We start from the raw sequence: 13,568 nt of genomic DNA, 5'->3' as shown, positions 1-13,568 counted from the left end.
ACTCTCCCTTTCTCTCTAATTATCAATGTCTAACAATGGAAGGTTTCTCTCTCTCTCTCTCTCTCTCTCTCTCTCTCTCTCTCTCTCTCTCTCTCTCTCTCTCTCTCTCTCTCTCTCTCTCTCTCTCTCTCTCATATTCAGAATTCAATGATCATTCCTGCTCACACCAAAGGATATTCCTGATATTTGTTTCTTAGGAACAAATATGTCTTGGTGTTCATACGGAGACATTTTAAACACATTTCAAGTTATTAATTTTAGAAAATGTATATGTAAAATGAACACAAGAAAACTTACGTACAAGGCTTCAAAAATTTGCCATCATTAAGGAAATAAATAAATACCCTTAAATGAAGTCGTATATTTCATGTCTTCCAGCAGTGGTAAATTGCACTGGATATTACATATTGGAGAGGTATACTTTATGCATAAACTTATTCATTGTACCACAGAAATGAAAAATCAGAACTCATCCTTGGCTTCAGTTTATATGTTATGTAGACATCCATCATGTATCAAAATTCAAGGATACTTCATTTTGTTAAAAATATGTAGAATATTGACTTTTAATGTGACAGGATAAAGAATATTATGATGGGAAAATATATAACTTACTTTCAACATAGACAATAAGAATATAATGATGGGAAAATACATAACTTACTTTCAATAAGAATATAATGATGGGAAAATACATAACTTACTTTCAACACAGGCAATAAGCCTAAGATAAAAATGGGATCAAAGTGACAAATGGAATGGCATGGGAAGGAATACAGAGAATGACACACGGCCTTTAAATAAACATATAGAAATTACATAATGTACATTTAAAAAAAGGATACTTGGAAATTCTATGGATATGAAAATCAGCATATACTAACCAGTAAAGTTCCATTGGGTTACAAAAAATACAATTTACACAATCCTTTACTTTGAGAAAAACTACATTAGGTGTCTACAATATACTTTAAACTAAACAATTTGATAAAATGCACAAAACCAAGTTGAAATAAATTTCATGAATAACTCGGGAAAAGTAAACCAAAGGATGTTTTAAATTTCATGACTTAAGATAAATATATATAAAAATACAATTACATCAAGCCTTTCTTTTGCAACTATGATTAATTCTTAAATGCTGGGTAGCACAGATGCTGCTCCATTTCTGACACGAGACTCCTGATATGAAAAGCAATGTTTTAAGCTAGTGAGATAAAGTGGCATTTTATTACTTTTTGTTCTTTTACAAAGTAAATTTCTATTCTCTAAAATGCAATTAGCTTACATATTGTTAATAACTAAAAAAATATTGTTTTTGAAGGAGGTGAAAATTACAAAACAAACATCCACTTTTCAAAACTTGAAAAACTTTTTCCTTCAGTAGCATGGTACTACTATGCTATGAATGCCTCTCAACACCCTGGGTGTCAGAAAAACTACCAGCTGACATGTATAGTCTTTATAACCTACCCAGCATGGAGAATTAAGCTAGTTTCTAACTTATGTGAGTAGCAGATGTGAACTCCTAAAGTAGACAAGATAAAATAGTCATAAAGTAAAAGTTATTAAAGAACCACAATAAAGACCCAATCCATCACAGCCTTCAATTTCGAAGAAAGTTTACTTCATAAGCGCATAAACGACTGCCTTTGCATCCAACTTCCGCAGATCAGTGTATGTCTGGCCGGTACCAACAAATACAATGGGTTGTCCAGTAATGTATGTCATAGAAATTGCAGCCCCAACCTAGATAGACAAAAGAAAAAAAAAATTAAATTTTACACTAAACAAACCAAAACCATTATACAGTGTACAGATAAATATAAGGCAAATCTTAAGCAAAGCTATCATAGTTAAAGTACATCAGTGCAGTATTCTTGTTCAAATGGTGGTTTTAATCCACCCATGAAAAACAATGATGTCATCATTACCCTTGACAAAGAATGATAAGGGCACAGAAGCATGAAATTTTCCATTCTGGTAATTTGGTTGAAAAGTGAACATAAAAAATACATATTAACCCTATTATGGGAGATTTTCCCAGGGTGAAGATGGGCACTTAGTAATTCACTAAGCAGAATTAAATAAAAAGTTCAAAAGACGAAATGTGTATGATTCACGAGAACTCTCTGAACTTCTATTGAAATTGTAAATTACAGCATCAAATTTATTTTTACACCATATGAATTTAGGAGTTTTACACCACTATTTACATACGTGAAAATGGAGTAACTAGAAAGACTGAAAAAAATTACTTTTATTAACCCTTAAACGCCAACTGGACGTACCGTACGTCGACTACAAAAAATTTCAACCTTCGGTCAACTTTGACTCGACCGAAATGGTCGAAAAACGCAATTGTAAGCTAAAACCCTTACATTCTAGTAATATTTAATCATTTACCTTCATTTTGCAACAAATTGGAAATCTCTAGCACAATATTTCGATTTATGGTGAATTTTAAAAAAAAATTTTTCCTTATGTCCGTGCGGTAACTCTGCCTGAAAATTTCAGAAATTCTTTCGTCATTTTGTCGTAATGTTTGCACCGGTTTATATTAGTCGTTACATGAAGTTTTATATATGGAAATGTGCGCAATTTCATGTAGAATACAACAGAAAATAACTCATGGTTGTAGCTTTTATCAGTTTTGAAATATTTCCATATACATCACGATAAGTGCCAAAATTTCAACCTTCGGTCAAATTTAACTTTACCAAAATGGTAGAAAAACGCAATTGTAAGCTAAAACTTACATTCTAGTAATATTCAATCATGTACCTTCATTTTGCAACAAACTGGAAGTCTCTAGCACGATATTTTGATTTATGGTGAATTTTTGAAGAAAAAAAAAACTTTCCTTACGTCCGCACGCGGTAACTCGGCCGAACATCTCGGAAATTCTTTCATCATTTTGTCGTAATGTTTGCACCGGTTTATATTAGTCGTTACATAAAGTTTTATATATGAAAATGTGCGCAATTTCATGTAGAATACAACAGAAAATAACTCATGGTTGTATCTTTTATCAGTTTTGAAATATTTTCATATAAATGATAAGTGCCAAAATTTCAACCTTGGTCAACTTTAACTCGACGAAATGATCGAAAAAACGCAATTGTAAGCTAAAACTCTTACATTCTAGTAATATTCAATCACGTACCTTCATTTTGCAACAAACTGGAAGTCTCTAGCACAATATTTCGATTTATGGTGAATTTTTGAAAAAACTTTTTTCCTTACGTCCATTGTAACTCGCCAACATCTCGAAATTCTTTTGTCACTTTGTCGTAATGTTTGCACCGTTTTATTTTAGTCATTACATAAAGTTTTATATATGGAAATGTGCCCAATTTCATGTAGAATACAACAAAAAATAACTCATGCTTGTAGCTTTTATAAGTTTTGAAATATTTTCATATAAATCACGATAAATTGAAAAAATTCTTTCGGTCAACTTTAACTCGACCGAAATGGTCGAAAACTGCAATTGTAAGCTAAAACACTTACAGTCTAGTAATATTCAATCAATTACCTTCATTTTGCAACAAACGGGAAGTCTCTAGCACAATATTTCGATTTATGGTGAATTTTTGAAAAAAAACTTTTTTTACGTCAGCACGTTACGAATTCATGCATCATTTTGTGATAATATTTTCTCTGTGTTGCTCTGATCGTTTTACAATTTGTTATATACCAAAATCATTGCAATTTAGTGTACAATACAAAGAAAAAAAAAATAACTCTTTAGCTTTAACCGTTTTGCTCACAGCACGATTTGTATACAATTATAAATGAAATTTTTTTTTGCGCTGTCATATATTTCAATATTTATATATGATAATGATATTTTTTTCATTTCTGATGGTTGCATACTAAACTTCAGGCAATTACAAAAAAAGGAGCCAAAAATGAACTGTTAATCTTAAAAACTAAGCGTGCTGTGATTTTTTGGAAAAAAAAAAAAAAAAAAAAAAAAAAAAAAACTTTTTTTCCGCTTCGGCGCTAACTCCCGAACGCCGCCGGCATACGACAGACACTTTTGTAAATAGAGGCTCGGCGTTAGAGGGTTAAGCAGTGAATGGAGAGAAAGAATATGAAAGGGTGGATGTTTATATGACAGGAACCATTCTCTTTACAGTACTTAAATCTATTTTTCACTACAAACCATTACTTCTAGTGTACACTTCATCTGTCACAAAACCATTACTTCTGGTCTGCACTTCATTTGTACCAAAACCATTACTTCTAGTGTACACTTCATTTGTCACAAAATCATTAATTCTAAATAGTTTACACTTCATTTGTCCCAAAACCAGTTTTTCTAGTGTACACTTCGTTTGTCACAAAATTACCTCATTCTTCAATTTGTGCTACCTTCAACAGGGATGTGGAAAAATCTGTGTAATTAATGAGTTTGTATGAAAATTTATTTTGTTTTATAAATTACATTTGATGCACAAGAAATCTATTGTTTGTAGTGGCAAAATTTCAATGGAAGGAACTGACTTATGACAAATCATCAATATATGGTAATTTTTTTCTCTTTTATTCTATTTTTTTTTCAACCTTTTCATAAATCATTTTTCTCATTATTAACCCTTAAACGTCTACTGGACGTATCATACGTCGACTAAAATTGTCTGTTGGGTGCCGAGTGGACGTACCGTACGTCGACTACAAAAAATTTCAACCTTCGGTCAACTTTGACTCGACCGAAATGGTCGAAAAACGCAATTGTAAGCTAAAACTCTTACATTCTAGTAATATTCAATCATGTACCTGCATTTTGCAACAAATTAGAAGTCTCTAGCACAATATTTCGATTTATGGTGAATTTTTGAAAAATTTTTTCTTATGCACGGGCGGTAACTCAGCCGAAAATTTCATAAATTCTTTCGTCGTTTGTCATAATTTTTGCACTGTTCTATATTAGCCGTTACATAAAGTTTTATATATGAAAATGTGCGCAATTTCATGTACAATACAGCAAAATACAACCCATGGTTGTAGCTTTATCAGTTTGGAAATATTTTCATATAAACCACGATACCTGCCAAAATTTCAACCTTCGGTCAACTTTGACTCGACCGAAATGGTAAAAAAACGCAATTGTAGGCTAAAGCTCTTACATTCTAGTAATATTCAATCATTTACCTTCATTTTGCAACCAACTGGAAGTCTTACCTTCATTTTGCAACCAACTGGAAGTCTCTAGCACAATATTTCGATTTATGGTGAATTTTTGAAAAAAACTTTTTCCTTACGTCCACGCCAGAAATTCTTTCGTCACGTTGTCGTAATGTTTGCACTGTTTTATATTAGTCGTTACATAAAGTTTTATATATGGAAATGTGCGCAATTTCATGTAGAATACAACAGAAAATAACTCATGGTTGTAGCTTTTATCAGTTTTGAAATATTTTCATATAAATCACGATAACTGCCAAAATTTCAAGCTTCAGTCAACTTTAACTCGGCGAAATGGTCAAAAAACGCAATTATAAGCTAAAACTCTTACATTCTAGTAATATTCAATCATGTACCTTCATTTTGCAACAAACTGGAAGTCTCTAGCACAATATTTCGATTTATGGTGAATTTCTGAAAAAAAAAAAAAAAAATTTTTCCTTACGTCTGCGTGCGGTAACTCGGCCGAACATCTCAGAAATTCTTTTGTCATGTTGTCGTAATGTTTGCATAGTTTTACATTAGTCATTACATAAAGTTTTATATATGAAAATGTGCGCAATTTCATGTAGAATACAACAGAAAATAGCTCATGGTTGTAGCTTTTATCAGTTTTGAAATATTTTCACATAAATCACGATAACTGCCAAAATTTCAACCTTCGGTCAACTTTAACTCGACCGAAATGGTAAAAAAATGCAATTGTAAGCTAAAACTCTTACATTCTAGTAATATTCAATCGTTTACCTTCATTTTGCAATAAATTGGAAGTCTCTAGCACAATATTTCGATTTATGGTGAATTTTTTAAAAAAACATTTTCCTTACGTCTCGCGCGGTAACTCGGCCGAACATCTCAGAAATTCTTTCGTCTCGTTGTCGTAATATTTGCACAGTTTTATATTAGTCGTTACATAAAGCTTTATATATGAAAATGTGCGCAATTTCATGTAGAATACAACAAAAAATAACTCATGGTTGTAGCTTTTTTCAGTTTTGAAATATTTTCATATAAATCACGATAAATAGAAAAAATTCGACTTTCGGTCAACTTTAACTCGACCGAAATGGTCGAAACTGCAATTGTAAGCTAAAACACTTACAGTCTAGTAATATTCAATCAATTAGCTTCATTTTTCAACAAACGGGAAGTCTCTAGCACAATATTTCAATTTATGGTGAATTTTGAAAAAAATTTTTTTACTTCATAGCGTTACAATTCATGCATCATTTTGTGATAATATTTTCTCTGTGTTGCTTTGATCGTTTTAAAATTTGTTATATACCAAAATCATAGCAATTTAGTGTACAATACAACTAAAAAAATTAACTCATTAGCTTTAACCGTTTTGCTTACAGCGATTTGTATACAATTATATACGAGTTTTTTTTTTTCGCTGTCATATATTCCAATATTTATATATGATAATGATATTTTTTTCAGTTCTGATGGTTGCATACTAAACTTCAGGCAATGACAAAAAAAGGAGCCAAAAATGAACTGTTAATCTTAAAAACTAAGCGTGCTGTGATTTTTTGAAAAAAACTTTTTTTCCGCTTCAGCGCTAACTCACCGAACGCCGCCGGCATACGGGAGACGTTTTTGTAAATAGGGCTTCGGCGTTAAAGGGTTAACCTCTTTTTCTTTGCCTTCTTTCCAGGGCTTGGTGAACCAGAGACAGTTAATCTTTCACCCCCAAAGACAGCAATCAGAGTTACTTCAGTGACAAGTTGGAGATCATCAGTTAAGCTCAAATGAAAATCATTGTCTGGTGTTTCAGCTCCATCAATATCAGAATTTACCTTTTTTGGTCATTTGCCTTTGTATTTCAAGAAAGCCTGCCAGGTATGGCACCTAAGACCTGCAACTGTCTTAGAGACAGCATTAGTAGCCTAAGCCTACAGCATGGTCTCATCAAGAGGAGGGCACTACCATTCCCCTTTTGGTTTTCTCTCCTTGTACAGAAAAAATGGCTGCTGAATGAATGAATAATTATGTTGTCTGACATCATATCAAAAGTCTTTGATGTCAACATCAGTATTAATAAAATTATACTATATATAATTAAAAACAAAAACTAAAAGTAAATTCTTAAAATTATAGACCTTGGGCAGAAAGCCGGCTTCTGAAAATATATCTGAAAATTCCACTCACATCATACACTACTAATACTGCTCCAACTGACTGATTTATTAGGTGTTACCTGGTGTCATGACTGCCAGGGTAGTTGATGTCAAATTCTTAATATAACTTTAGATAAAAATTTCAGATGATGTATAATAAATTCTCTAAGTATAATTGTTAACAGACTAATATACACATTAGTATAACGGTAAAATGTTAATAAAACATTCTAGAACTTGAATTTGTTGCAAAATACCTATTCTGCTATAAATTTACAAACTTCAGTATCCTTGTAACTTGTATTCTCTCTCTTAGAATCTTGACCTCAAGTGACAAATTAGCCCCTATAATCCCAAGACCAAGGCACTCGATCAATAAGTACTTCACAACCAAGGGGACCTGCCCCGGCTCTGACATCTCTCTTGTAGGGGGACCGAAAAAAGTTGATGGGGGGGTCATTGCCCTAATATACGGTCAAATTTCTAACCATTATAAAAGAATATTTCTCAGTGACCTATTATTTTTCTCCTGAACCACATAGGGAGCAAAAGAAGTTAGAAATACTGCAATCGGCTACAGCACGTACATTTATCTTAACACAATGTACGTGTGTATGTAAACATGCACACACACAGAGGAGCCACAGTATGTGCCATGTTTAGTGACATAATTCTTGTGTACATATAGACCTGCACACATACAGCACAAAATCTTACCTTAAGGTAATAAAATATAAACAATAATACATTAAATATAAATCAAAATAGTAAACCTTATAAGATATGTACAGTACATTTTGTGTAAGGGGCATAGTGAGGCTCAGTGGGACTGTGGTGACTGGACATTTTATCACTTAGTGACACTAAGCAGCATGGTGCAATGACAAAAAATTCACTAAGAAACTATTCAATACCTTCCATTAACAATGACTTCCTATTCTGTAGTACACAGTGCAATCATATTTCTTTTAACCACAGACCTTAGTATTTCAAAACACATCCTCAAGCAGTAAAACTAAATAACTTTAATAGAATCCACACACACACAACTCTTACAGGTTTTATTAACAATGATCTACAGTAGTGTGACTGTTCTGCAATACAGGTACAGTACTTAAATGCATGGAATTACACTTAATTTAACCAAATATCTCAGAATTTCTTAGCATGATTGCAAGATAAACATTGATCCTTGCAATTCAAAATACTACTCAAGTATAAATTAAACACTGTACAGCTGGCACATTACATTATGTAACTATGTTGCATACCATATTATACTTGCATAACCAAAAACACAAAAGTAAAAATATTATATTTTTGCTGGACTCTATGACAAGTCTATTAACTAATGAAATCTGTTAAGTCGATGCCCATTAGCCGAGGTGCCAGTGTGTTTCCTAATGTAATGTTTAGCTTTTCTTTCGCCAGCGATTTAAAAATTGGTGCATAAGCCTACACCCAATATTATCAGAATCTTAAAACACTGCACCAGCTGTAGCCCTATTCATTTGCACACACTTGGGCACTGTTGGCCAGAAAAATTGCTAATGAAACACAGCTAGGCTGTTTTACATGTTCCTTTGTAATCCGTTTTGAGTTTTTCAGATTGCTGTTATGTCAAATTCAGAAAAGCTTATTAACCCCTAAATGCCGACTGGGCGTATCGTAAGTCGACTAAAATTGTCTGTCAGGTGACGAGTGGACGTACCGTACGTCGACTACAAAAAATTTCAACCTTCGGTCAACTTTGACTCAACCGAAATGGTCGAAAAATGCAATTGTAAGCTAAAACTGTTACATTCTAGTAATATTCAATCATTTATCTTCATTTTGCTACAAATTGGAAGTCTCTAGCACAATATTTTGATTTATGGTGAATTTTTGAAAAAAACTTTTTCCTTACGTCCACGCGGTAACTCGGCCAAAAATTTCAGAAATTCTTTCGTTATTTTGTCGTACTTTTTGCACCATTTTATATTAGCCGTTACATAAAGTTTTATATGTGAAAATGTGCGCAATTTCATGTAGAATACAACAAAAAACAACCCATGGTTGTAGCTGTTATCAGTTTGGAAATATTTTCATATAAATCACGATAAGTGCCAAAATTTCAACCTTCGGTCAAATTTGACTCGACCGAAATGGTCGAAAAACGCAATTGTAAGCTAAAACACTTATAGCCTAGTAATATTCAATCAATTACCTTCATTTTTCAACACACGGGAAGTCTCTAGCACAATATTTCGATTTATGGTGAATTTTTAAAGAAAAAAAAAAAAAAAAAAAAAAAACTTTTTTACATCTGTAAGTTACGAATTCTTGCATCATTTTGTGATAATATTTTCTCTGTGTTGCTTTGATCGTTTTACATTTGTTATATACCAAAATCATCACAATTTAGTGTACAATACAAAAAAAAAAATAACTCATTAGCTTTAACCGTTTTGCTCACAGCACGATTTGTATACAATTATGTATGAAATTTTTTTTGTGCTGTCATATATTTCAATAATTACATATGATAATGATATTTTTTCATTTCTGATGGTTGCATACTAAACTTCAGGCAATGACAAAAAAAAGGAGCCAAAAATGAACTCTTAATCTTAAAAACTAAGCGTGCTGTGATTTTTTGAAAAAAACTTTTTTTCCGCTTCAGTGCTAACTCCCGAACGCCGCCGGCATACGGCAGACACTTGTAAATAGAGGCTCGGCGTTTAAAGGTTAAACAATGCAGTCAACAAACTTTAAAAACCAGAAAGCAAAGAATTTAAAAAATAAATGAAGTGGAAAAACGTCAAAAATCAAGAAGCTGTATCAGCCAAAGCTAGGGTAAATCAGTGCATTATTGCAGCTTTTGGTGGTGCAACCTTATTCTCTAAATTTTTCTTCAAAATTTTGCCAGTCAAAATGGGGGTGTGTCTTTGAGGTTAGAGCATTTTTGATATCTGGAAATCATTACCGTTATTATTATTAAACTAATTATGAATTTTTTTCTGCATACACTAATAATACAGTACTTTTACTATTATTTACTACCACTACCATATATTTTGGCGTGTAAGACGACCTTTAAATCATAAAATTCACCCTTAAAAATTGGGGTCATCTTATACTACCATTCTAAAAATCCAACCTTGAATTCTACGTGATGTATATCGGTAGGCTAGCCTTGGCCTCAGTGCAATAACCACTGACATACATGAAAAGATTCACATTATGAAATAAAGTGATATTAAAAATAATAAAATTATTTTTACCTTATATACAGTATTATTGGCATATCTTCATAATAAATAATCAAATTCAAGGAATAATCCCATATCAATGAAATAGGAATAGCATGTAGGATAAGATATTCATTTTTCATTAAAATCAGGCTGTTTGCAACTGTTTAGAACAATTCAGTCATACGAACGATAATTATCATACTTTATCGTATTGTTGTTAGGGGTTGCTTATGACTGGCGATGAGACGTACACAAAACAAAGGTTTCCCTTTTAGGCGACATGTGTAGGAAAAACATGATATAGAATTGACTTAGTCACTTCGTTTACCATATATACTTGTTAACGAACGATCTCGCAAATCGTGCAACCCCAAAATTTTCACCCATAACAAGTCATTTTATCATGTATCATGCAACTTCCGTTTTTGAGAGACCAGATTACTATGGACTAACCTCTTTTACTCCATCTCTTTATCCCATCTTCTAGATAAATAAGTAAAAAAAGTAAAAGCGAATGATAAAAGTATCGTTAGTTACGTTAAAAAAGTAAAAGCGAATGATAAAAGTATCGTTAGTTACGTTATACTCGTTGAGTAAACGAGTACAGCCATAAACAACCAAACGAGAAACAACTGTTTTGCTTGCATTTCAACCATCATAAAACAGCAAACAATTACTGTCATTATGTTACAAATAACGTTAAGCAGAATTGGACTGATATATATTTTACATTATACCCTTATTCACCATGGAGAAAAGATCACAAGGAAATATACTGCTAAATTTAAGCTGCAAGTTACAGCTGAAGCTGAGATAACAAACAATATTCAAGCACTGACTATAAATTATTGTGCATCAGCAACATGGATGAAACTTCTAAACTTAGATATGCCATCAGACTCGACCGTACACAATACTGGAGAGAAAACTATTTTAATCAAAACTACTAGGCATGAAAGAACACATTTCACTTTTATCTCAACAAGTATGGCACATGGGACAAAACCTTCCCCCTTGGTTATTGTTATAACAGAATTTGAATTGATGCTGAAACAAAAATTCCTAGAAGGTGTCGCTGTCCACATTCACAAAAACCTAAATAATGCAAATGGCGCAAGATCGCTATGCTTGTATTTTATAATAAAATTAGCAATATGCAAATACACACAATATTAATGGATACAGTGAAGTAAAGCATACCTGTTAAAATATCCATGGAAAAGATGTATATTTGTTGTGTGTGTATTTTATATGATACTAATACTGTACGTGAATATTACGTACGCTAATTTTACGTTTTGTGTATAATGCGACCCCCTTAAAATTAGCTTCAAAATTAGGTCTTCAGAAGTCGCATGATACACAAGTATATAAGGTATTTTGATTTTCTAACGATACAGTAAGTAATACAGCATTTGTAATAACATCATCTTTACATAACCAATATTCCATAAGATACCTGTTGTTGCAAATGCTAGCCTATACACTGATGGTTTTGTAATTTAGCAGTCATCTTATACTACAGATATGAGATATAAATTCATGAAAATTTGACATAATTTTTACCTCGTCTTACCTAAAGGTCGTCTTATACAAGAAAATATATGGTAGTTATTGCTTAATTTTCAAGATTCACTTTTTGACGATTAGATATCGAGTGAATGGTAGTCTCTGATATAGATCACTCCCATGACCTCCCTCCACTATGATGAATTATACACTGAGTGTCTGTGATTCCACATACTGGCAAGGTCACTGGATACTTCTATAGCAATTATTACTAACCAAAAAGACATTTGAAAGGCTTGAAAATTCCAATATACTAAAGCATCACATGATGTTCAAACCCACGCACACAAAGCCTGTATGACATTTATGCACTAAGTACAGTATTGTTACTAACCTTGTCATCAATGGTATCAAACTTGGTAAGGACAATTCCATCAATGCCTTGAGGTGGATGTTTTACAGAATGATTTGCTAGAGCCCTGTTGAACTTTACTAGCTGATCCACTGCTTCATTTCCCACTAGTGCCTCACCCACAAAAAGGGTGAGGTGAGGCTCATTCACCATTATAAGCTGGAAGTATGAACAAAGATATACTGTACAATGAGAGTGACAACTGCATTTTCACTGAGTTGAATATTTTGCAGCAATCGTGATAAAGTTCCAATATAAATAATGAAAAAATATTAAAAAGTTTCATGTTTCACACATACATACATACATACATAATGTTTTTAATATTGTACAAGTGAATGGCTTAAATTAATGCTAATACTGCAGCAGATAAACTGAGTGATACACTTTTAAGCAAGCAGTATTCCTTCAGATCCCTGACCTGTTGTCATTGGGGGGCTTAGAGGATGCCAGCTGAGGTGCAATGTCCCAGTACTTGATGATGGTACACATCAAAGCACAGGAATCCTTGCACCTACCTGCTGACCCAACAAATATTTTCCTCTTAATGACAATTTAATTTTTCTTTCCTTCTATCAAAACAGACTATGCGATGAAGGCTAAAGTAATCTGATTTATGGCAAATTCTACTCTGGAAACTTTGATGGTGGCTGGAGTTGGGCAGCAGGCCTCTCTACCATTAAAACTTGAGTACCTGACATGGCCAAGTGAGGAACTGTCAAACCTTGCCCTCAGTGCTCGGTCCATTCTCAACAGACTGAAAAGCTGAGAGAAAGATGTAAATTCAGGTGGATCTTCCAGGCCAGCTGCCTTTTTAAAGGTCCTTCTTGGGACCCCTTGGATGGTATAGTAGTAAAATCAACTTTTTTCTTCATGCATGCTACAATATGGCAGCAAATATAAAATTCATATGTTATAAATCAAATTAAAATCATAAAAGCTCTTAAGACAGTTTACAGTTACTTAAGTCTGCCGTTAAAATAAATTCATTTTTGCCCAGAAATTTGGCAAAAATGAATTGGGTAAAAAGGAAAGGACTGCACCACCATTCAAAAAGCCAACTCTATCAGAAAGGTTTCCAACTCACTCTTTCTGCTG

General features: G+C 32.9%; 1 protein-coding gene across 2 annotated transcripts in view; it reads right to left on the bottom strand.

The window, feature by feature from the left end:
* Positions 1-346: 346 nt before the first annotated feature.
* Positions 347-13,568, bottom strand: part of SrpRalpha (signal recognition particle receptor alpha) — a 71,033-nt gene continuing 57,811 nt past the window's right edge. For both annotated transcript variants that reach the window (XM_067122686.1, XM_067122687.1), the window contains 2 exons: positions 12,453-12,629; positions 347-1,749 (listed from right to left, as the gene is read on the bottom strand). In XM_067122686.1, coding sequence (XP_066978787.1) covers positions 1,624-1,749; positions 12,453-12,629 — 303 coding nt within the window. In that variant the 3' untranslated portion in view covers positions 347-1,623. The remainder of the gene's footprint in view (positions 1,750-12,452; positions 12,630-13,568) is intronic.

Source organism: Macrobrachium rosenbergii, chromosome 20 (genome assembly GCF_040412425.1).
Source record: "Macrobrachium rosenbergii isolate ZJJX-2024 chromosome 20, ASM4041242v1, whole genome shotgun sequence".
Classification (NCBI taxonomy): domain Eukaryota; kingdom Metazoa; phylum Arthropoda; class Malacostraca; order Decapoda; family Palaemonidae; genus Macrobrachium; species Macrobrachium rosenbergii.
The sequence above is the reverse complement of the archived record's forward strand: the minus strand, read 5'-3'. Positions and strand labels throughout refer to the sequence as shown.